We start from the raw sequence: 27,544 nt of genomic DNA on the forward strand, positions 1-27,544 counted from the left end.
TACACAATGTTTCGCCCTAATAAATAAATATATTCATTTTTTTTTACTTGTAGAGAAAGGAACTGGTTGAGAGATCCAGTGTAACTTGGATTAACTTTACCTTTTTATTTGGATTAACTTTTTTTTCTTTGATCTATATCTTTAGACTTTGATTGTATCATCTTGTTCTTTCTGTTTATTTCTCTTTGTTCTTGTTCTTATTTTATTTTGATTATTTTTTATGAAAAATTGCTGTATTTGCTGTGGATAATTAGAAAAAAAACCCAATTTCGATCAATAAAGTTCTACCCAACCTAACCTAGCGATTATTAAACATATATTTTTGAAGATGTTTTTTTCAATTTAAGATTCATTTTCCAGCTTATACATCGAACACGCTCACGTGGAAATTAAAAAAAAAAAAATCCTCTCCCTCGATCTCAACTACGTGTGAAGACTTTGGCCCCTGACCCCCCAGGACTCTTTTGTCTTCTTGCCTAAAAAGTCTGCTCTCCAGCTGCCGCATGCAAAAGTCTGGGGTGCGAGCAGGAGCTGATGGATTAGGATGCACATCACTGACGCCCACCTCCTCCTCCAGCTCTGGGGAAGCACATGTGTTTTCCCTACACTCCATTTTACCCACTTTACTACACCCTCCCTCACACACACACACACACACACACACACACACACACACACACACACACACACACACACACACACACACACACACACACACACACACACACACTCATTAAAAAACAAAAAGATAGCGCATCCATCACACACCAGTCAGGGGCCACCTCGAGGTAAAACGCTGATCTTTTTTCTTTTTTTATTTATTTATTAGAAGGATATTATTTACGCCTAATAAAAAAGACTTGAGCTGGAGAGAGAGAGAGAGAGAGAGAGAGAGAGAGAGAGAGAAGGGGTGTGTTGTTACCACCAAGCTTTTCAGGAGCAGCCACTGTCTGTGCGCGTCCACGCAGACTGCATGTGTGTGTGTGTGTGTGTGGAGTAAAAGACACACACACTCGCACCATTCGCTCGCAACATGGCGTTGAATCGCCGACAGACACGACGGCTCCGTCCACTGCCTCATTGTTCGTGTTGAAGGAGGATCCTCAGTGTGTTTTTTTATTTTTTTTATTTATTTTTTATTATTATTTTACTAACGCGCACCCGGAGGGAGGGGGGAGGAGGAGGGGGGGGACAATAGCGGATTCCAGCGCGTGCGGGGGACTATCTGGTCGTGCACCGGTGGGGATCCAGGAGAGTACATGGCGGTGGTGAGGATCACTATTTGGCTCTTGTGTCTGCTCTCCTTCTTCTGCGCTTCATCCAAACAAGGTAAAGTCTTTTTCTTTATTTCTTTATTTATTTGAACCTCCTCCCTCCAGTGCTGTGCATTCACCTCATGTCGCCTCCTCCGCTCGGCCAGCTCAGGACACTTCTTCTTCTCCTTCTTCTTCTTCTTTTTTCTTCTGTCCTCCATGTGTTTGTGTGACCATCACCGTTATGTAGGTGTTTTACATGTGAACCCTGCGACCCCCCTCCTCACCCCCCCCCTCCCCATCTCTCAGTCAATTAATTCTCCAGACTTTGTTTTGTTCTTTATGACCTAGAATATGTGTCTGACTCACTAGTTCTCAAGGATCACTAAAGCGTGATGAGAGTTAAAGGTCTCGGGAAAAAAAAGAGTATTTACACTAAAATGTGCAATTCTTTGTTCCTATATTCTGGCTCGGAATCGTTGTGTTTACTTCAAGAAAGATGGGATTCATGACATGTTTTTTTTTAACTGTATCGCACCTGCAACTTGTACTCGTAGTTCTTTTTGTTTCTTATTATAAATATTTGACACATGGTCAGTTGTGACATGTTGATGACGTATTTATTTCACATTTAGGGGTCTTTTTTTCTTCTAAATAAGCAATGGTTTCAAGTTTAACATTTTAATATCGTGATGACCGATTGTATTTGTTTCTACTATTCATAACTAGTATTTAAATATGACAATAACATATAGTTTTTTTTAACTACTTATTGCCCCTTAAACAATTGAAGTGAACATATTTAGCAAACATGGCTTTTATAGAGGATTAATAAAATATAAAATGTGTTTCAAAAACAATAAAATAGTAACTTCAGTATATATTTCGCTTGACTTTATGCTTTTCACTCCACTTTTTGTTTTGCTTGACGGCCCCTAATAACAACTGCTGTCTAAATTGTGGCCCCTCAGGAAATAAAGTTTCCCGCCACTTAATAGCAACAAGCAATGGTTTGATGAAGCTTCATGAAACAGTGTCATTATTTTCAGGGTCCACTAGATGGCGTCTCTGCACTATTTTACTTTGTTTCAAACAACTGTTCTAATGAAACATCATTTTCTAAAGTTATGGCGCCACCTACTGACCTCTGAAGAACATTACACTGTTTCATGAAGCTTCATCAGTCACTACTAGCAACCCTAAAACATTTTGTCACCACATTTACTTGATTGTAGCGCTTTGTGACCCTGGTCTAGAAAGGCGCTATATAAATAGAGATTATTATTATTATTGTTTAATTTTAGTTATTTTTTACTGAGTCAAGTTTCCTTTTTTTTCTTCAAATTTGTGTCAGTTCTCAAAGAAGCAAAATGGGACATTTTGACATCATTGTTTATTTGAACAGTGCACTTTACTTGGTGACTGTGCCTGGACCGGGATAGTTAGTACACACTATACAGCCAAACAATTTAAACAGCCGTGGGTAGGAGATGGCGGTTGCATTCATTTACATCATAGTTAAAGTAGAAATAAGACTTTTGTTAAACATCCTCAAAGAGAAATGTCCTGGTGTGAAGGACATTTTGTTAAATGGTGAATGATCATAAAGTGTGATGAGTTCAAGTTATTTGATCATATTTTGTGGAAGCAACGTTCCAGGAAAAATAGCTCAAATCGTGACACAAACGTTTTCTTCAAGAATTTCATGTTCTTGTCTGATTTTGTTTGACAGACACACTGAACGATATATTCCTGTAGTGGACAATTACATTTCCTCAGGGGCCACATTTCACCCAGTGGCTGTTATCAGTGACCATCTGACAAAAATATTGCCTCATTACTTAATTTTGGAAAGTGGAAAATTAAGCTAAAATAATTGTTATATTGTAGTTTATATACATTTTTATAAACATCATATAATACTACCGTCCATCATGGATGATGACATCATCCTTTGAACACTGTCATCAGTGAACAGAGAAGCAGATGGAGCACGAATGCTCCTCCCATGATGCAACACTAATAGACTCAGAGACTTAATCCTTCCTTGTGCTATTAGACTTTATTACTCTGTTTGTATCCTTTTAGGTCTTTGTGTTATTTCCTTTGATCTATGCTATTTTTATTTGCACTTTGTTATCTCTTTGCACTTTGTTATTTTTATTTGCACTTTGTTATCTCTTTGCTCTTTTTATTTGCACTTTGTTCTTGCTTTTATAAAACTTGCATTAGCTTCTATCGTCTGCTGTGAACTGGAACCGCCAAAATATACTTTTGAGGGACAATAAATACTCACACAAATGACAAAAACAGAGGAGAAAAGTCTGAATACAAGAACTCTAGAGTCATATTTAGAGACTAGTAATGAAAAATAGAAATAAATACAAAATTACATTGTGAGTTTCTACGTGATCTTTGACCTCATGAGGGCCGCATGAATACAGTCAAATGGACTTCACTTAGCCCCATCTAGCACCACACTTACTTGAAAATTGTTTAATGTTAGTAATGGTTTGCTGTTTTGAAGAGTCAAGTTTTCTCTGGTTTATCTTATTTTTGTGTGTTCTTAAAGCAGCAAAATAGAACCTAATAATATTGTTATTATTTTTGTATTTCATGTATTAATGGGTTCAATCTCCAGCTTTTACGTCCTCTAACTAGTGTGACTATTGGATGTAACTGTCGGGGGACCCACTGTGGGTTTGAGATGGCGATTGCATTCATTTGCATCATGGTTAAATGACAAAGATCACTTTTTAAAAGTCTCCTGGAAGAGAAAACGAAAATGTGTCTGGTTTTGTAAAGAAATGCAGACGCAGATTGTCAAATTATTTTGATTTAATTACACTGTTCTAAAAGTAGAGGAGGCAGAATCACGCATCAAGTACTCTTGTCTTTCTGGTGCTAATCTTTCGTAGCGATGCTTTAACTGGAACGGAAGGTGAGGAACAGCAGCGTCGGTTAGAAGCCATACAAGAGAATAACAAATCCTTCAAGAAATCCCTGAATCCAGATGAAACTCCTACACAATTTAAATAAAATAATCTGTTTCTTCAAACATAATTTAAAAACTTCAATACAGTAGGTAACTATAGAAGATGCCTGATTAAAAAATAGTTTCTACACTGATCTTAATTCCTCAAAGTAATTCACTAATTTAAGTGTTGTATTATCGTGATGATCTTCAAGGTCTTGCATGAAGAGATTATAATATTATTAAGAACAAACTTAGCAATACTTGGATTTATTAACGAGTCCTTGCAGTTTTATGAAACAAACTTTCAAGGAGGTCTGGATTCAGAGTCAGAACGACATTCTCGGGTCTCTGAGGCTTCTTAGAGTTTGTGTTATGACCCAGGTTGTCTGTCTGGAGACTGCAGCCAATTAACTGGAATGTAACCAATTAACCGTGACCAAGATTTCTTTTTTTTCCAAACTGACACCTACAATCTTAAAACTGTTTGGTGTGTGTTAAGATCAAATCCGTGCCTTGAAAAAAATCAAGGCATGTTCAATTTGTGCTAGGAATTCAAGGCTTAGGGGTCTCCAAGGTTTTCCTAATTTGCAGTCTGACTTGAAGGGGTGTTTCATTCATCAGAGGCCCCCCAGGACTGTGCGGATATGTGGGCTCAGGCAATCCATTTCTGAAGCTTGGATTGTTGCAAACTTCTTTTTATTCAGGAAATGTGAGAGCCACAAATTAGAAGGGTTTCGAACAGAGCACAGTCTTTGATAGTGTTTTTTAATTTTATGTTTCGCTGTTCATTGTTTTATAGATGTTATCTTACTTTTCTGGGGATTGTAATGATCATTCGAGCTCCGGGTGTGATTGAGATTCCTGTGGAGATTCCTTTCCTAAGAATGTGTTTCAATTAAAGTCATAAGCATACAATTAAAGTCATAAACACAATGTATATTGCCAAACAATTGCAAATACTTTAGCCAAGTCTGCACTATGAATATAATTAGTTTCTTTTCAGTTGCATTTAAATGGACATGTTATCTATCCATTTGGCCTCAAATCAATGGATTCTTTAATGGACCAATGGTTGAACATGGCACAGGAGGGTCTTCAGAATGTCTTCAGAAAGGTTTGAGACCTAATATGCAAGGTGATTCCAATCATTTTATCATTAGGAAAGTGTTTACCCAAATAATATATCTGCCAGCAAAAGCCTATGTAAATTTCCATTAACTTTATCGAAACAAACTTCTAAAACAGGGGCCACATTATTTACTGTGACAATCCAAAGAAAGATTGAATGAAGATATCAATCATCTTATGATCCAAAAACCTAATACTTTTGTCAAAACACTACTGTGTCAAAAGCTATTAGTTTTTAATTGACTATATTATTTAACATTTTAATATAAAGTATAAATGAACTATTGATAAATCATGTAAATATGATGAAAAAAAAGCTATGCAAAGGCAGCATAATCCCTTTAAGGGGTTATGGGGCTTGTGAGACTTTCTAAGGGAGAGAGACAGGGGACACCCTGGACAGGATGGCAGTCTGTCATAGGACACAAATACACAAAACCATTTAACACACACTCATACCTACAGACAATTTCCCCAATCAACCTCTGTATGTTTCTGGACTGTGGGAGGAAACCGGAGTGCCCGGAGTAAATCCCGGCAACACAGGGAAAAAATACAAACTCCACACAGAAAGGTCACAAGTTGGCTCCCTCCTGACATGGTTAGCGAACCAGCAACCTTCTTGCTGTGAAGTGATAGTGCCAACTACTGAGCGACCCCATAGAATGCAACTTCAACTGAAAAATCAGTTTTATTGTTTTACTCTGACTTCACAAGGGCCACATGCGGCTCCCATTCTTCTCCAAATGAGCTTTCCTTGGATCTCCTCATTTCTGATCTTGGTTACTACCAATGACATCCTTTCTATCTTCATCTCTGACTCTTCTAACTGACTACATCCTGAGCCTTTAAACCTACGTCACGGTTGCGACAACTACTTTGGTTCAGACTCCACTTAATCCACCCTGCCTTCACCCTCTTCTTCGACCCACGATGTCTAAGTATTTGTGATCTGTAATTGTTGTCCCTCATCCCCCACTTATATTTTCTTTCCGTCTTCTTCCGACTTCTCTTTCCTCCCCGTCTCCTCACTACACATCGATATAGTAGCACTCAGAGCTCGAGGACAGGCGTGACAATTGCCTTTGATCCATGCATGGCAATCAGAACTGTGAGTTGAGTGTTGGCTTAAAAGCACAATTTAACTGTTAAGAAATGTATCCAAATAACTACTTTGTTGCTTAGATTGATCCTTGTAAACGAAAAACACTTCAAGTTAAGTGTCGACAGCTAATTCGGATGAATTTATTAGATAGCTGTGAATCTGTTGTTGACAAATTCAGTGGATTTTTTACTTCAGATGAATCGTCTTCACAAACGTCTTCCTACTTTCCATCTCCTTCGTGCGTCTAATTTCCTTCTAAACTTCTCTCACTTTATAACCATTTAATAAACAGAAAAGAGAGTCAGTTATTCTTCTCATAAAAAACGTTGTCTGTCAATTAATGTTTTTAAATACCAAGAAACTATTGGATCACTTTCCTCAGGTCAATCTTAAGTCTTCCTCTTTGAGCTCTTTCTCTCTGGACGTTTGACATGATTCGTACAGAGTCGTGTCATCCGAGAGGATTTCCAGAGACTTAAGGGGCTTTGGTTCTCCTTAGGAACCAACATGACGGTATCAACTCAACTCTAGGGAGAATGATCGAGATAAGCTGAATCGCTCTCGCAACCCCTGATGGGGAAATGACCAAAGTAGAAGATTCATTCGACTTCTCTTTCGTCTTGTCGACTTATCTGATGAGAGAAATCGGTCGGAATTGGAAAAACCCAGTACTGACGGAGAAAAATACTAGAAGGAAGAGACTGATAATAATATGGACAGTTATTTTTAATATCTTCTTGTGATACACAATAGAATCTCTATCATTGTCTTTTCAAATTTTCCCTTTTACACTTAAAGGCTTTTTGAAGAATCCATTAGAACATTAAATAATTATATGTTTAATTTAAAAAGTTGAAGATCATACAACTGTGTCTTTATTATTATTTAAAACATTTTTTTTATTTCTGAGACATAACATATTGTCTGTATTTGGTCTGGTCAGTATTTTTCTGGGATAAAAGACTAACATTGATGCTAACTTGTTACCCTTAAACTGATGCCGAAGTATAATTACGATTATATTCTAAAAAATAACTGAATCTAAAATTCATCCCAATTAAACTATTTAAAAGCGTTGGGTTTTCTTCTTCAAGTGTCTTCAAGCTAAATATCTTTACAATCATGCGTTGTCTGTGAAGTTCTGTCAGTTTCTTTTTGGGGTGAAATAGTGACTTTTTGAGACGAAAGTCCTGGAATAAAAATAATCCTAATTACACAACCAATCAGGATATTGATTAACCATGTTCCTTCTGTCAATCAACCAAAAATAAATACTATATACATTGCATTTACAGTTTGAAAAGTTTTTCAAATTTCTCAATAGTCTTGTTTAGATTTAAATTCATTAAAATGATGCAAACGAACCAGTGCTACAATAAACAAAAGAACAGACAATCTTTGCATTGAAATGCATCATCAGTAAGAGCGTGTCAAGGTGAGTCTGGTTATTTGTTAACAGGTTAATGACTTTGAATAAGATGCTAATTGCTATTTCATCTCGCCGCCTTACCTGCTGTTTCTCAGTGACAATATCTAATGTTTTATACAAGTCGTAGCTTATAAATGGTGTGTTGCGTTCAATGTAGCGAGATGTCACTCATTGTTATCGAATGTGCTACAGCTTGCTGGCCTCACAGGTAGATGTTTGAGCGTAGAATGTTAATGGTTTTTCCTTAGAAGGTAAATTAAATTCCATTAAAAATATATTTTATTGGGCCTGCTTGAGTCGACTGGTAGAAAAAGTCTCCACTGGTCATTTTTTACTTCAAAATTTTTTTAAATGTTTTTTTCCAATCAATTACTCACTATTCTCATCTCATTATCTGAAACGTATCATCTTGGCTACAAATATAACCTGAATTTTAAGTAAAAATGGGAACATGGCTGCCCCCAGAAGGAAGAGGAAACGCTGTGAGGAATAATCATCCCAGACAATGAGAGGTTGAAAGACCGGCCAAGGAATTACCATAACAAAGGCCTTCGGAGAACACCAGATTTAGGATTCCACTCTTAAAGGTTTTGAAGTGGGTGACATTAAATTTCCTAATCTCTCTGTTCGAATTCTGCTCACAGAGGGTTTTATTTCACCGACTGACAAGAGATAGAGATGCCACTCACTACCTGTCTCTATCGCCGCAATAACCAGCCCAATTAAAAATGAATCTCCTTCTTTCAATATGGTGGAGGAAAAGATAAAAATGATTGAAGAGGGGTAGACAATGCATCAACTTTGAGAGAACAAAAGATACTTTCTTTTCCTGAGGTTGTTGGTTCCATTTCCTTTAACATAAAAGTAATAGTTCACCCTAATTTCTAATTTAACTCATTTTCTACTCAGCCTCATGTCGACTAAGAGTTGGGTTTATTTTTAGAGTAATCTGTTCTTTTTAGAGTTATAGACAAAAACGTTTGTTCATTTTAATGTAGCGACTGGAGCTCAGTTGTCTTTGTCTTCATCTTCGTCAAAAAAAGACACTTAAAAACATCCAACTACCTCCATATACTGCTCGACATGAGGAATTGTTCGGAAAAAACTTAAACAGGTCTGTATTTTAAGATTGATTTCATTTGGACGCTGCTCAGCCTTCAGCATAAACCTTAACACCGAAACTTGAAATGTGTTTCAATGAAGAAAGACGAACTGAGAGACTGTGAACTTCCACTACAAACCAACTTGAAATATAGAGATTTATACAAGTTCTTTTGGAACATTTTCATGATGAGGCTGCAATCCAAGAGGGACGTTACAGACAAGCAGTATGGGGGTGTTAAGAAGTTTTTAAGTGTCTTTTTGGACGAAGATGAAGACGAAGACAACTGAGCTCCAGTCGCTACAATTAAACGAGCAAAAATTTCAGTCGATAACTCTAAAGAGAACAGATTACTCTGAAAATAACATGAGGGGCGAGTTGAAAATGAGTGGAGAATTTTAGGAGAACTATAACTTTAAGATCACATTCATAGTTCGCTAGACAAATTGGAATGTTTGTTTGTTCGTTCCCTACATTTGCTACAGAAACCCAAAACCTTGGCTTGGAGGATTTTTAAAAGGTCTCGCTGACAGAGAAGCACATAAAACGGGCATATTAAATCCCAGATTGAAGCATTCCATCTTGCGCTGTAGCTTGGGAACATCTCTGGCCTCCTCCGTCAGAGATGGTTGGGGGAGAGATTCTTTCTTTTGGTTAGATTGTTTTAAGTCATCTATGTGGAAAATCGAACTCTCCTGATCCACTCACATGTAGTAAAGGTTCTTCATCTCCAAGATGCAGTAAGTTCCTCATCATGACCATGTTTCAATTTATTACTTTATAAAGTTGCTCTCTAATCTGGGCGAAGGAGAGGTTACAAGAGTGGAGTCCATTATGACGTAATAATGGCTTCACTCCTCCCATGGTGGTGTAGACTTAATGACAAACGTTGACAAACATTGATGTTTGACCAATAACAGCAGAGTAGGTGTGGTTACGGTAAACAAGATTTAATCTCCAGAAAAACAGTGTTTTCAGTGGGCGGAGCTTAATATCATTTTCTAATGTCAATATTTCAATGAAAAGAGAGTTTTATACAAACACACACACATTGATGATACGAAAGAGTCTAACATCGATTTAAGCACACGTCACTTAGATTATTTCCATGCCACTGATCAAGATTTACTTAATGAGATTAATTAATCTTAATCTGATACGTCTTTAGCCAACCACAGTCTTAAACAGCGCTGTTACCCTCGACAACCAGCGATACCCAAAATTCGATTTTCATCTGCTTTAACTAAAAAGAAGTTGAGCCAGAATTGAAATGGCACTTTTTTTCAGTCAGTAACTCTTGGGTCATGACAGAAACTCTAGGATTTAATTGTGCAAAAACTCCATGGTGACATGTCGCTTGAGTTGCTCAATTATTCCCTGTCATACCATCTCCATCTCTGCTTGCATATTAGAGTTGAGATCTTGACCCTTCGAAACTGGGTTCTCTCCAGACATGCCTAACCGACCAAATAGAAAAACGCTGATTTCTACACTTCCTCACTCCCTAAATGAATCTCAACCGACGGAACGCACACGTTTTAACTCTGAACATTGCTATAGAACTCTAGACAAACTTGGTTTTAATACGGTAATTACAATATTTGCCGCGGCCTCGCTGCGCCACGCTGCCATGTTTCCACTCCTTCCGAGCCACGCTGTGCGGAGCGAGCGGCCACAGCAATTATCGGGAATAAAGCAATCTTATGCACAAGGACTTGGCCGTGCAGCTGACATTTCAAGTGCAGTGGAATAAAAGAGAACCGCTCGAGTGCTCGCGCACGTCCATGCACCACCTTCCCCCAGAGATGAGCTGTAATTTCACCACATCGGTTCAGTCACTGGTTGTTCAGATATGCACTTAAGGGCTTAAAACGGGAGAGAACTGGATATATAGCCTCTTGACTTGCATCTGATATGGATGCGAAGACAGCGCCGAGGATACCAGTTCATTTAGCATGCCCCGCAGGCTCCTGCTGAGACGGAGAATGGATTTACTCGCCGTCAGAATCTACTGACCCACCGGGGTCTCGCAGGAATCCACGGTGAAGGTTTGTCTGTCAGGGAGAGAGGGGAGGAGAGCGAGTTGATTGATCTGATTTGCACGATCCACGACCGGAATCCTGGTCGATGTGTCTGCTGCTGCCTGTGTGGATTCATAAAATGTAGCTGTTGAATGAGATCGATTGATTATTTGAGCGATACGTAGGATTGGTCGGCAGCGACAAGGAGGGGGAAGTGGGATCTTCAGAACGGTCCTAGGAAGCATCAGACACATCTAATCTATGACTATATTTGGCCTTGACTTAGCCTTACTCGACTCAACTCAACCCATTTTTGTTGTGTTTCCACAAAGTATATCATAAGAAACCAGACACCATCTTAAGTACCTGTTCCACTCTGGTTCCAACCAAGCCAGGTCGCCACTAAAAAGTGACCGACTGTCGGCCAACGAAGTGTTCGGAGCTGCACTGATGACTCAAGTATCTCAAGAGCTGGAGTACAGTGTGGTGGTCTGAAAACATTTTCTGTGGTCCGTAGACCTCTTTATCTACAGCAAGAACACAATCACCTTCAAGTCCTCGTTTGTTGTTGTTTGTCTCTGTAAGTAAGTAAGTAAGTAAGTCATTTTTATCTATATAGCGCTTTTCCAGACTAGGGTCATAAAGCGCTTAAACAATCAAAACAATATTCAATAAAATATATACTTCAAAGATCAAGATAAAACTGATAACACAACAGGAGTTCCAGAAAATCAAGGAAAAGCCTGAACAAATAAAAATGTCTTAAGATGTTTCTTGAAGGAGTCAGTAGATCCATCAAGCGCAAAGAGAGAGGATGATCGTTATGATGTTTTTTTCGGCGAGCATGTAGCAGAGCTCGAGGTAAGACAGGTCGAGGTGTGCTGACATGTGTTGCTACATGTAAGGCACCATATGATTCCCCATATTGGTAGTGGTTGCATCGGGCAGGTGACCACGGAGCAACGGTAAAAGGCGACCCTGGACAGAGACGTAATGGATTTCCTTTCACGTGAAATGTCGGTAATGGACGAGGTCGCCGTCCGGGCCGGTCTGCGCACACCTACGTAAAACACACTTTGATACGCTGATATCCGTCCATTTGACAACACCGATTTTAGGCACAGTAGGTCTTTTGTTGGATCTGTGATGCCCACAAGACTTTTACGTTCACTTAGGTTAGAAATCAAACTCTCCTGTTTGATGTAATACATCCTTAAACTGATGACTATGCGTTCCTATAACACCGTTAAACTGCAGGGGTCCAGGCTGGAACAGCACAAATCAAATTCAGTTAACATCAGAAAAGCTCAAGTGTTTGAGATGTTAATGCAATATTTATGATGGGTTTTTTTTACGTTATTGTCTTCTAGTTAAGGTTTACTCAGTGATAGACTCATCACTGGCTTTTTTGGGCAGTTTCACCTTGAAAAATATCCCATAGTTACTTAATAATAATAAATAATACTACAGTTCTGTGTGTGTCAAACCGCTTTGTATGCAAAATGATCAACGTAGCGTGTTAGCATGCACCAGCGCTAAAGATGTTCTTTCCTCTTCCATTTTATTTTATTATCATTTCATTCCATAGTGCAGTTTACTTTTGTGCAAAACTGACTTTGAAGACAATTTACCTTTAATTTTCATACACATTATGGATCGATAGATGGACAGATAGATGAGGTTGTTTGAATAGAACTCAAAGTTCAACTAATGTGTTGATTTAAGTGTGTTGTGTGACTCTATTGTATCATCAGTGTGTGTTTGTACAAAACACCCACTTTTTAGTTTTCATTGAAATATTGACATTAGAAAATGATCTTAAGCTCCGCCCACTGAACACACTTTGTTTTTCTGGAGATTAAATCTTGTTCACCATAACCACACCCACTCTGTTGTGATCGGTCAAGCACGGCGGTTCGTCACTGCGCGTCATCAATTGCGGAAGTCTCCACTTCCCAGGGACTTGTTGTATGAACAAAGCGGGCCGTGGTTACAGCTGGAGGAGGAGTGAAGCCATTATTACGTCATAATGGACTCTCGTAACCTCTTGTTCGCCCATATTTCAGAGCAACTTTATGAAGTAATAAGTTAAAACATGGTCGTGATGAGGAACTTAGTGCATCTTGGAGAGAAAGATTCAACATTTACAACATCGGAATTAGAAGAATTAGGTTTTTCACATTAGTTGCTTTTTAATTCTATAGAAATGCATTTAATTATACAGGTAAAATATGGTAAAATGGTCTTCCATAATATTATATCAAATTATTGTTATGGTTTAATTCAATGAATGTTGTCTTCTCGGAGTAATGCTCTCGTTCAATCATTGCTAGAAATATAAAGGAATAATCCTGCATCCGGTGTCGAGTCAAGCCAACTGGAAAAGAGAATATCAGGAAAAAGATGCGCTTGCAACAGACACAGAGACGCTTTGCTCATTATCTACTTTCTGTTTGTTTACAGTGTTGAGCAAACATGAAAGTACACAGTCATGCACGCAGAAGCCACTGCGAGTTCACTGCTGCAGAATCACAAGTAGAACAAAAAAAAAGGAGGGATTATTGAACAGAGGTTCCGAAAGATACGAGTCCGACTGAACATGTTAACGAATTCAGGATTGGTTTCTGACGGACTGACTGGAGCGGACATTATAGTCAGTTTTTGGTTCCCAGCCTTGATTATGATGAAAAATAAATGTGAGCTCATTAAAGCAACCAAAACAGTTGCTACGTTCAGGTTAGATATGCTTTTGAATGGATAGTTTGGTGGTAATATATGTGCAATGTAGGTCTCCTGCATTAATTTTATTCTAACATTTTGCAGAAGGACACTTTATCCAGCGGGCAAACCCCCCCGCAGCGCACTCATCTACTATACATAAATCTCAAAATGCACCCATTGGGATAGGCACTAAATCCTCAACATTAATCGATATTATAGCAGTAAATAATCCAGATTTAATTCATCAAAGTTCACGCAGTGATTCAGAGGAAATTAATTAAAATGTCAGAATTGACCGTAAACTTAATGCAAGTGGAGACAAAAAAAAGTTCCTGTGATCTGGAACCGCTCCAGAATTGAATTGCGTCAAGACCCAGAATAAATTCAGTCGACACGGAAGATAAGGATCTTACGCGACATGTTCGGTTCTTAATAACGTCATAGCAACCTGGCTGATGCCGAGAGAACCTTTTAACGACACATAATTCCTGCTTTGTGTTCCAGCGAGTGATGGCGACGAAGAGTAAACAACCCGAGCGTTCTCCGTGACATGTGCGGGTGTTGTTCTGTGTTGTCGGGGGGGCTCGGGGGGGGGTGGGTCGCTGTTTGTTGTGGGAACTGATGCAAGTGAGAGGGGGTTGGGGGGCGGATTCTGGGACAGGGATGAATACGTGGGTGAAGGGGCCACGACCAAAGCAACCAAACAAAAAGTATTTTTTTTTCCAAGATGCACCGCTACATTCTGTACAACCCAAAACAAACAAAAGAACTGGTCTGATTAGGTTCAGTACAGTTGGTGGATGACATGCAAAACATACATTTTTCATTCATTAAAAAAGTTCTTTAAAACAACATTAGTGGAAAAAAGTTAATGTTGTTCTCTCCAGGATAATGTAAGACATTTCAAAGGTATAAAATATTGCACCAAGGCCAATAAAACACGACAATTTTTTTTTCTAGTCCTCAGTTCTTTAATGTTTTTCTTGCCCAATTGTTTGTTCACCTTTTCTTGTTTTTTTTGGCAGAAAAACTATTGTTTTTTGTTAATGAGCAGTTTCAATGACGTGGGATTTTGTTTGATCAACAAGTGACAAAAGACGAACCGAGTGACTTGAAAACTTGAACTGAAGTTACAAGATAACAAAAAAACTAAAGAAAACATTAAAAAACCAAGGACATCAAATTGCCGGGAGAAAATACATGAACGAAAAAATAACAAGGGATTTGAAACAAACAAACACAGGAATTCAGGCACAGAATAAATGAGAACAAAGCACACAGCAGAAAGATTAGAGTATTACTCTATAATATAATAAAAAAAAATACAACCAAAATAAGGTAGCGATCAACACCAAAGTGCACAAAGGGTTACAAACACATTTGTGGAGAAAAGCACTAGAAAATCCACAAGGTCGATCAACATTTCAGAGGTCAAACAGCGACACAGAAGCAAAGACGATCCGACCAAACGAATGTGAGATCGTGAGGTTTACGAACAGGCTTAGTTCCAGCTCTGAGTCATTATCCATCAAACAAGATTTAGGAGGGTCTCTCCGAAGATATTGAACTGATAACAACTTTACAGTCACATATGAACCAATTCATCTCTGGATAGAAAATGGCCAGAAGAAAAAAAAGAAAAGAAAAAAGACCTGTCTCGCCTCGTTAGAATACCGTGATTGATAAGAATTGAAGCAGAATTTCTGTGACATCGCTGTGCTCCAGTAGTAACGCAAACCCTATCTGATGAGAAAATGGAAACTATTTTATATTAAATCGTACCAAAATAATTTGGAAATGATGCTAAAAAAACTACATTAGGAATAAATTTTAAAAAATTGGCTTATATTAGAGCATATTGAGGTTGTTTCCTATTTCTTGTCAACAGAAATTGATGCTTTGCTAGAAGCGCTCGTCGCTCTCGCTGACGGCTGATCTCAAGCCAAAAATACTCGGTATACATGACTCATACATCAATCTATGTGGACGCCGGGCATGTCAATGCAAAACTGCATGTTCTGTGTGTGTGTGCCGACTGTTTGCAAATTGAAGCGTAGTTCATGAACCACAGGGCGTTTCTAAACTCAGCTCCGACAACATGAGGTTGCTGGTCTACGGTGGGAAAGACACATATTGACTGGATTAAAAGCAACTTTTATCGTGGAATTTTCAAATAAACAACCAGGATTTGAAATCTCAATATCCTGTTGTTGTATTGTGTTACTCCTGGATGTGTCAGGAAACCCAAACCTCAGTGTGTATAGTGAAGAAACATGTAAGAATGACCCGACACAGTAGGTTAAAAGGGATCAATTCATTTACTAGAATATTTAAAACAAAAACATGGACAAAGGAGGAGGAACAAAAATCAGAACCAGGGATATCTACACAAACTAAACTGAGGAAAACCATCTGAAGCAGACAAAACACGGAAGTCAGAACACAATTTAAAGACCAAAATAGTAAAATAGTCTAAATCTAAAAATAACGTAGTTGTCAAAAAATGAGAGGAATGGAAACATCAAGAACTAATGGATACAAATATTTAAGAGAACCTCAATGCAACAAGAAAAACTGTTTCAGAATTTACAGACCACATGACTCTTGACGAAGTCGTAACTATCGATTAACGATCTATGTTCTTTGTCTTTATCTTTAGGCTTGGATTGTGTCATCTTGTTCTTTCTCTTTATGTTCTTGTTCTTATTTTATTTTGATTTATTTTTTATTTTTCATGAAAAATTGCTGTATTTCTGTGGCTATTGGAAAAAAACAATTTCCCAAAGGAGACCTCCTGAGGGATCAATAAAGTTTTACCTTACCTTACCTTACCTTACCTTACCTTAACTGCTTTCATTTGTTTCCAAACCAAAATATGTACAAACATCAGCTTTAATAGCTGCTGGACTTACTCTCGTCCTCAGTCATACCCAGAATTTACAGACCACATGACTCTTGACGAAGTTGTAACTGCTTTAATTTCTTTTCAAACCAACATATGTACAAAACATCAGCTTTAAAAGCTGCTGGAGTCACTGTATCCTCTTGTCCTCAGTCATTTCCAGGATAATGCCTATAGCAGCGGAAGATGTGGTGACTGCTGCCATTAAGTAGCCAGAAGTTTAATTGCAACACAAAAGTAAAGAAATGCTGTAAATATTTGTATCTTAATTATAAATTAAAATTGTAATTGTTTCATCTTAAATCTTAATATTTGAATATAACTGTAAACCATAAGTAAGAGCTATGTAAAAAAAACAAAAAACATTAAAGGCCAAACAAACAATGCTGTCAAATACCTACACAGTGTTCTGAATAAAAAAATATAATACAAAATATAGAGATATCGCCATTTCGAAACCACAACTTCATCTCAAAACTACTGGAGCGTCAGTTTTTTTTTGCTGCCAGGCACTTTTTATTTCCCCTGTGTTGTTTTTTCTCCAGATAACGTGAATCTAACTTCTCCGAGCATTGTCTTTAACTAGGGCCTTATTTTACAATTTCTTCCGCAGCTTCTAATCTTTGCAGAGTCAACACAATCTTCAAACCGCGCTGCTCGCCGTGCGTTATCGTATAAACGTCTCTAAACCCGGTGCACTGTGCAGCCGTTCTATAACGTGTACATCTCCAGAGACCAAAGTCCGAGCCTGTGAGATGGATGTGCCGGCAGAGAACGGCTCATTGCACATTAGCGGTAAATTAAGCTTCTGTATGTACTTGTGTTTACCAGGGTACATGAACCCGCCGTGTTGGTGTGACGGTGGGTGTGTCGGCTGCGATTCGCCAGCGCATCCTCACCCCCCCCACCCCCCCCACCGAAGGGCCGGATGCTAAATTGGGATGCATATTATTTAAAGATGCCTCAGGCTGAGTTACAGACAGATTTTATTTGTCTAGTGAGTGTGGATTTTTATGTTGCCCTGTGCGCTCTCTGTTCCTGAGCCAAGCAGGGAAGCTGAAGCGCAGCAGCGTCCACGTGCAATCAGAGCACGACTAAAGCCTAATTTAGTTCGTTTACGAGGAGAGATGAGTTTGAAGGATCGGCTCCCCCTGAGAGGTTCCCAGAAACACCTCACATTAAATGTACTGCTAGTGTTTTCAAGGAGATGAGCTGAGATTATATATATGAGCTTGTGAGGCTGTCATGACAATAGAGTAGATACGAGAATCACAACGTTCGTCCTGCATTCTTGTTCGAGAGAAGGCCATCTTGCCATTGTGTCGACCAAGTAAAGAAGATGAAGAATATAACAGGTCCTTTTAGCAAAAACAATGTACTATAGTTTTTTTTTTTAGAGAAGCACTGGCTGTTTTATAGAGGCAGCCTTCATCATTTCAACTTGGAGATCTGACAATTGGTGATCTGAAGTGATGTGTTGATGAGCCTTCATGAAGCAGCTGATGCTGTATCACGATACAGTTTGAAAGACCACTAGATGTCACCCTCAGTGAAAATGATGTTTCATTGAATTAATACATCAGAGTCAAAGATTATAAAGCAGACAGTGACATCTAGTGGCCTTTTAAAATAAAGCACTGTATCATGAAACAACCGATACAGTATCATGAAGCCTCATCGACACATCAGTTATATGTATGATTACAATCATGATAAAAAAAAATCTAGTCGAACATATAGAAGCTTCAAGAATAAGAGAAAAATAGTGATTCGCAACCTGTGGGCCGCAAAGGTATTGCAAGTCACTACTCACTAGCACAGATTGGAATACCAGATCCTACTAGTAGAGATTGGTATTCCTCAAAGATTGAAAATCTTATATTGGAAACCTACTACTGTATTAGGATCTGAATATTAGAATTCCAATCTGTCCTAGCACAAATCTCATCTAAAACTAATCTTAAAACTAAAACTAATCCAAACCCATATCAATATTAAGATCCCAGTTCAGTAGCAGGATTCCAATCTGTACAAGTAGGATTCCAGATCCTACTGGATTCCAATCTGTACTTTGACATATATATTGTCCGTCTATCGTGATACGTATCGTACCACGATAGGTATCTGTATCCAACCTAAAATCCCCTTAAAGAACCTCAGTTTCAAAAAGGTTGAAGCTATTTATGTTCTATAAAGTATCAATCCTTTTACTCCAACGACCAAAACAAACAAACACAAAAGTGTCTTTCATTCTGGCATCGTTTGTGTTCACGTAAAGAGCTTGACACTTCAGGGTTTTTTTTTCATCTTCCTCACAAAAAAATCACTTTGTTTAAAGCATTTTGTTAGACAGGCTGTTGTCGTTTTTTAGTTAATTACAAGTTACAAGGAAAACAAAGTTTTCAATTAAAATGTGTATTATTGAAGTTCTTAAAATGCTTATCAACATGTAAACACATTATTTAAATAAATATCAACATAGTATTTCCAGTAATTTTTGCCTTTTGTTCATAGCTTTACCAGTTACTTGTCGGATCGGTATTGGGTCGATACTCAAAGTCCCGGTTTCCGTAAAAGTCGGCGCATCCTTGAAGTAACCACCGATCAGCCACTAACTAGTCTTAACTAAAATAAGTTTTTTCCAGGCTATGAAAACATCGGTGACATCACAAGTTCAATTCATGATGTCGGTGCTTTCCCGGTTCTGTTGACTCACACAAGTGGGCCTGGCACTTGACACGGCCATGTGGAGGCCCCCATGCTGCTGGGAGGCCCCCGTGTAGTGCCACGCCGGCCCCTGATTGGACGAGGAGCGCTCGGGGATGAATGAGCACTGTACATAGAGCAGGAGGCACGAGAGATGGAATGTTACGGCCCCTCACTCGGTTACTCGCTCGACTATCACAAGAGCCACATGCTCGTCTCGCTACTGTGCGGCGGCGAAGGCATGATTGCATTTTTCTTTTTCTACCGCCCGCTATGAGCGACACGTTAATGAGTAATGAGTGACAGAAATGAGCACTTTGTTGGAGTATATTTACGGGACTCTATTCTTAGTGTCTCTCATTTTATTTCTGGTAAAATAAAAGCCGCTTTTGTGTTAAAATACTTGGATTGAGAGGCCAAATAAAATGGCCTTTTGAATATTTAATAGTAGACGTGTCACATTCTTTGATGGATTTATAGTGCTTTTAATTTTTAAATATTCTGACATCCCTTTCATTCCCCCTTTTATTTAAATGCACTTTGCACTTTCCCTCTGTGACATTGTAATTATCTGTAATTTAGCAAGAGTTTTTAAATATATACTTTCCTTTAAATGTATTCATATGAAGGGTTTGTTGGAGTAAAAGGATTGACACTTTAATAGAACATAAATAGCATCAACCTTTTTGAAACTGAGGTTCTCTAAGGGCTAGGTACAATACAATACACGGACGAGGATACCATATATTGTGAAATATTGCAAGACTACTTGACACTGGTGTTGTGATAGAGTAGTAAGTTTATATGTGTAGTATGGTCGAGTACTTGACTCTGGTGTTATAGTATTTACAGACCACATGACTCTTGACGAAGTAGTAACTGCATTCATTTGTTTTCAAACCTAAATATGTCCAAACATAAGCTTTAAAAGCTGCTGGAGTCACTGTCTCCTCTCGTCCTCAGTCATCGTCGCGATCTTGAGGTATTCCATTGTTTAACTGCAGAAGACGTGATGAATGCTGCCATCTAACGGCCAAACGTTTAATTGCAACACAATAATGATCAAATACCGTGAATATTCGCATGTTGATTGTGAATAAGAAAAAAATAATAATAATTTTGAACACACTTTATTTAACTATAAACCATATAAGAACGATGGTAAACAATAAAATATGATTGGAAAGAAGAGCAAATAAAGAAAAACTAAATCGATACGGTGCTGTCGAATACTGATAACGTATCGCAATGATAAAAATGTCACCGTATCAATAATTTTTTAACATCCCTAGTAGGAACAATTATATATGTGTAGTATTGTCTAGTACTTGACTCTGGTGTTGTAGAATTAACAGACCACATGACTCAAAATATGTCCAAACATCAGCTTTAAAAGCTGCTGGAGTCACTGTATCCTCTTGTCCTCAGTCATCGTCGCGATCTTGAGGTATTCCATTGTTTAACTGCAGAAGACGTGATGAATGCTGCCATCTAACGGCCAAACGTTTAATTGCAACACAAAAATGATCAAATGCCGTGAATATTCGCATGTTGATTGTGAATAAAAAAAAAAATTTTGAACACACTTTATTTAACTATAAACCATATAAGAACGATGGTAAACAATAAAATATGATTCGAAAGAAGAGCAAATAAAGAAAAACTAAATCGATACGGTGCTGTCGAATACTGATAACGTATCGCAATGAGAAAAATGTCACCGTATCAATAATTTTATAACATCCCTAGTAGGAACAATTATATATGTGTAGTATTGTCTAGTACTTGACTCTGGTGTTGTAGTATTAACAGACCACATGACTCAAAATATGTCCAAACATCAGCTTTAAAAGCTGCTGGAGTCACTGTATCCCCTCATCCTCAGTCATCGCCGCAGTCATCGCCGGCTTTTTATTGTTCCTTTAGCTTCGGAAGGAAGTAGTGATTGCTGCCATCTACCGGCAGGAAGTTTTAATACAGCAAAAAGTGAGCAAACACTGGGCTTATTTGATGGTTAATTGTAAATAACAACATTTGAAATAAATACAGTTAAAAAAGTATTAAAAATAATAGATAAAATGCTGTTAAATATTAATAAAGTATCGTACGCAAGAATTTTTTTGAAGGATTGTTTACAATATACTACAATTTTGTTCATACATAAAAGTTGTACTTGTACATTGGTTAAAATCTTCTTGAATTAAAAAAAAAATAAAGTGCTGATTTTAATTTCAGACAATGGAAACTCACTAAGTAATACTAAGAGAAGCACCGAAAATCACAGGAAATCGTTTCGAGGTCAGTAAGTACAAACCAGAATTAATTTATAAGGTTCACAGTTGATTTGAAAATGATTATAAGTGCGCCTTATAGTCCGAATAATATGGAAAATGAAGTTCTGCAGGCTATAATTTATAATTTGAAGTATTTTTTACAAGAATCAATATTGTTTGTCAATTGTTGGAAGTAATAAGGTTTGTATTGAGACAGAAGCCTCTAGTGCACAGGTGTCAAACTGGTCCAGAAAAGGGTTGAGACGGTGCAGGTTTTTGTTTCAACCAGTCCAGCAAACATGAGTTAATGAATCAGGTGTGAAGTTAAACAAGCAGCACCTGATGTCAATCAACTGGTCACTGTCTTTAGACGCCTGATTGGTTCAACTGTATGGTTGGTCGACTGGTTGGACCCAAAAACCTGCACCGTTTTCTTGACCAGTTCGTCACCTGTGCTCTAGTTGTTATATAGCGAAACTGCAATAGAAAGATGGCATTTTGGAGATCAAAATTGTGTAACCGGTTACACATCGGTTTGAAGCTTTGGTTACACGTGCAGAAAAAAAAAGTAAATCCAAACCCTATCGCTATTTAACTTCACTACATCGATTTTTCTTTGACATTTAAAATTAAAATATTCATTAGATTTAGATTCAATACAATTGAATATAAATACAGATTTATCTGTGTGAATTGACAAATGTGTTTTCTATGCTATGACAATTTTTTTCTAGAAATTAATTTTCAATATGTTTTGTTGACCCTACAGTATTGCAATATATTGTGTTTTTTCCTCTGTATCCTCTGATTATTGCCGTGCAACCCCTACTACCCCGCTCTATGTCTCCAAATATGATTGTCTTATCTTACATGAACATCACAGTCAAAGTTTCAAACACAGACCTGTGGGTTGTTGGTAAAATCGCAGATATCGATCCATCAAAATTGATGGCTTAATTACTTCCATCTTCAGAGGTATGTAGTTTTCCCTTTCATGTACAGATATTGACCCGGTACTTGCTCCCCATATCCTCATGTGACAGACGTGATTGATTCTTTCCATTAGACGGATTAATACCGTGTGACCTTTCGGCAAACGTGCCTGTAGAGCTGAGGAGACTCGGAAGAAGGAAGGGTTTGAGATAGTCTCCCGAAAAACAACGGTTTCATTAACGTAAATGTATGTATATGCGATGTGGGAGGAAACCAGAGATCTTCCTGGAGAACCCGCCTCTAAAAACTGGGACAGCTTAGGTCAAATTTTACATTCTGACTTCTGCAAGACAAACACAGGTTTATTTATGGAAGATATTTTGACGCGAATATTGAGGTCGAGTTAAAAAGTTTCTTCAGAGTCGACAGGGAATGGATTTCCTGAGCCACGAAGGTGACGATCGTTCCAAGGCAGTGCATCTGGTGTCGGGTCCAATCCCTTGTTGTTCGCCCAGGCCGACATCTGTAAACTTCCAAAGGGAGGCGACCTGGTAACGCTCTCGTCACATCCCTCAACACTTGAACTCATTTTTTATTAACACTTATTTTTTTTTAACCTCCAAATTAAAGTCTTTTACAACCTTTGTGTAATAAATGGTGACACATATTAAGATACGTCTGGTCCCACGAAAAGCCATTGAAGAAATCCGTACTTGATGTTGTGTTGTGGCCCCGAAGGGTCCCTTTATCTTTTGGTTATTGGATTTTGACTTAAAGAATTTATTCATTTTAATGTAGCGACTGGAGCTCAGTTGTCGTCGTCTTCATCTTCGTCCCTATTGAGTTGAAGCCTCCAACACAAGATTTTTTCATTTTAAATTTGTACGATGAACAACCAAAAACAACTTACTTACCGGTATAACAGAAAAACTTCCCCTGGCCGGAGGGTTTTCGAAATAAGTGTGTCCTGATTGCTCCAGATTAAGTGTAAAGTGAATTAAAAGTATCAAATGTAGAAATATCCAAACGTCACTGCTGTTTTTGTTGTTATTTTTTTGCCACACGAAAACTGTCAGTAAAGTACTGGCTCTTAATGACATCTTTGGTGGATAATTGATCAAAACACTTCCAGTCAAACTGAAAATACATCTTTAACACAGATCAGTAAAAGGTATCAATTATTTTTTAATGTCTGTTCTGTAATAGTCTGCTTTTATTTGGAAAATACCAACATCAAGTGCAAGAAAATGAAAAAAAATCTCCTTTTTTTCTTTTTTAGTGCGACAATAATTTAAATTTTGTTCAATGTTCATCATACGGATTAAATAGCAACAGATTTTAATTGTTTTTATTAGGAAGGAATTCATTTTTTGAAGCGCAAAATTGAAGGTTCTGTTTTTTTTACATCTGCTCTTAAAGTGAAATTCCAATTAGCAAATGATAAAAGAACCGTAAGGACCTGATATTTGTTGTACTAGTTCACTTTTGAATACAACTTTTGATTGAATCTCAGAGTCTCCAACATAAATCGAAAAATGCCGTTTGCTTCGTTTCTTTCTCACATCAAGGATTGAGTCTGATTTATGAAAATAAAAGTTAAGGCCCAGAAACTTAGGTCTGAGGTTCTGGATCCGGCTCTTCCCGTCCCTCGGTGTCAGAGAGAAAACAGCTGGAGTGAGTAACTGCAGATGCGGCAGCTGTTCACATAGTTGAGTGAACCGGTCGGAGAATCAGAGCCGTCTGTGTGCGGCGTTGCTAAGTCTTGTCGAAGAGCGAAACAGAAGTCAAAACAAGGCTCGGTATCAGCGAAAACAGATCCAACTACGCCGGAGCAACAGCTGAAGATTCTGTGAAAACACAACGTTTGGCCAAGAATTATCTAATGGAATAAAATCTTTTCTTCTTCATTAAAAAAACTAAAAAAAATACTGTATTTTTTACATGGGGGTTGCGAGTTTCAGAACCTTGAAAATGCATCTGAAACATATGTGAAAAAGGATGAGCTTGTGATTTAATAATTAAATAGAAAAAAGACAATTCAATTAAAATATAAAAATATTAAACGTATATATCTTTCATATTTTTTATAATTTTTTCGTATTTTATTATTAAATCACAAACCCATTTGTTTATTAAATAAAAATAAATGTATTTTTTTTATTTAATAATAAAATACATTTTATTTAATAAAAAAAAATATATATATATATATAATATTTAAAAAATAATCATATTATCCAACCCTTGACTACATGACCAATACAAATTACCAGAATAACTCGTTCTACTTTGAAAATAAATCGTTTTATAAACCTATACAATGTATAAAATCAAGTAGCAAAACCTTAAAACCAATTGTAAAAAGGAAAAGAAGAAGTGATTTAATCTGATAAAATCACATTGACTGTCACTATAGCGACTAACAAGGAATTCTTAAACTATTAGTCAAACTTTTATCCGCTCAGAATCAGAAATTAAAAATAAAATGAAGAGAAACACAATTTAAACACACAACTTTTACAAAACATATAAACATAATTTAAATATACAACTTTAACACAGCTTAGAAACAACTTTAACTCAACATATATACACAATTTAAACACAGAACTTTAACAAAACATGTATATACACTTAAAATACTTGACTTTAACACAACATTTATACACACTTTAAACACTCATCTTTAACACAACATGTATACACACTTTAAGGCTCGACTTTAACACAATATATTTACACACTTTAAACACTCAACTGAAACACAATATATACACACTTAGAAACAACTGTAACACAACTTATATACAGAATTTAAACATTCAACTTTAACACAATATATTTAGACACTTTAAACACTAAACTTTACCACAACATACTGTATATAAACACTTAGAAACCAACTTCAACACAACTTATATACACACTTTAAACACTTAAATTAAACACAATATATACACACTTACAAAACCAACTTCAACACAACTTATATACACCCTTTAAACATTCAACTTTAACACAATATATGTACACACTTTAAACACTTAACTTAAACACAGTATATAAACACTTAGAAACAACTGTAACACAACTTAGATACACACTTAAAACATTGAACTTTAACACAATATATTTACACACTTTAAACACTCAACTTAAACACAATATATACACACTTAGAAACAACCTTAACACAACTTATATACACACTTTAAACACTCAACTTAAACACCATATATACACACTTAGAAACAACCTTAACACAACTTATATACACACTTTAAACATTCAACTTTAACACAATATATTTACACACTTTAAACACTTAACTTAAACACAATATATACACACTTAGAAACCAACTTCAACACAACTTATATACACACTTTAAACATTCAACTTTAACACAATATATTTACACACCTTAAACACTCAACTTAAACACAATATATACACACTTAGAAACAACCTTAACACAACTTATATACACACTTTAAACATTGAACTTTAACACAATATATTTACACACTTTAAACACTTAAATTAAACACAATATATAAACACTTAGAAACAACTGTAATACAACTTCGATACAGAATTTAAACATTCAACTTTAACACAATATATTTACACACTTTAAACACTCAACTTAAACACAATATATAAACACTTAGAAACAACTGTAACACAACTTAGATACACACTTTAAACATTGAACTTTAACACAATATATTTAAACACTTTAAACACTCAACTTAAACACAATATATACACACTTAGAAACCAACTTCAACACAACTTATATACACACTTTAAACATTCAACTTTAACACAATATATTTACACACTTTAAACACTCAACTTAAACACAATATATACACACTTAGAAACAACCTTAACACAACTTATATACACACTTTAAACACTCAACTTAAACACCATATATACACACTTAGAAACCAACTTCAACACAACTTATATACACACTTTAAACACTCAACTTAAACACCATATATACACACTTAGAAACCAACTTCAACACAACTTATATACACACTTTAAACACTCAACTTAAACACAATATATACACACTTAGAAACCAACTTCAACACAACTTATATACACACTTTAAACATTCAACTTTAACACAATATATTTACACACTTTAAACACTTAACTTAAACACAATATATTTACACACTTTAAACACTCAACTTAAACACAATATATACACACTTAGAAACAACCTTAACACAACTTATATACACACTTTAAACATTCAACTTTAACACAATATATTTACACACTTTAAACACTCAACTTAAACACAATATATACACACTTAGAAACAACCTTAACACAACTTATATACACACTTTAAACATTCAACTTTAACACAATATATTTACACACTTTAAACACTTAACTTAAACACAATATATACACACTTAGAAACAACTGTAACACAACTTATATACAGAATTTAAACATTCAACTTTAACACAATATATTTACACACTTTAAACACTCAACTTAAACACAATATATACACACTTAGAAACCAACTTCAACACAACTTATATACACACTTTAAACATTCAACTTAAACACAATATATTTACACACTTTAAACACTTAACTTAAACACAATATATACACACTTAGAAACCAACTTCAACACAACTTATATACACACTTTAAACACTCAACTTAAACACAATATATACACACTTAGAAACCAACTTCAACACAACTTATATACACACTTTAAACACTCAACTTAAACACAATATATACACACTTAGAAACCAACTTCAACACAACTTATATACACACTTTAAACACTCAACTTAAACACAATATATACACACTCAGAAACAACTGTAACACAACATAGATACAGAATTTAAACATTCAACTTTATCACACCTTGTATACAGACTTTAAACATATATTATATTTTATATTATAATATATATATATATATATATATA

The 27,544-nt window shown here is 36.6% G+C and overlaps 1 protein-coding gene across 1 annotated transcript in view; it reads left to right on the forward strand.

Annotated features, from left to right (window-relative positions):
• The first annotated feature begins 923 nt into the window (after window positions 1–923).
• igdcc4 (immunoglobulin superfamily, DCC subclass, member 4) overlaps window positions 924–27,544 on the forward strand; it is an 88,139-nt gene continuing 61,518 nt past the window's right edge. Inside the window, exon 1 of the mRNA XM_087793271.1 lies at window positions 924–1,329. Within this exon, the coding sequence (XP_087649397.1) occupies window positions 1,260–1,329 (70 nt within the window). The 5' untranslated portion in view covers window positions 924–1,259. The remainder of the gene's footprint in view (window positions 1,330–27,544) is intronic.

This window comes from Callionymus lyra, chromosome 6 (genome assembly GCF_982586985.1).
Source record: "Callionymus lyra chromosome 6, fCalLyr1.hap1.1, whole genome shotgun sequence".
Classification (NCBI taxonomy): domain Eukaryota; kingdom Metazoa; phylum Chordata; class Actinopteri; order Syngnathiformes; family Callionymidae; genus Callionymus; species Callionymus lyra.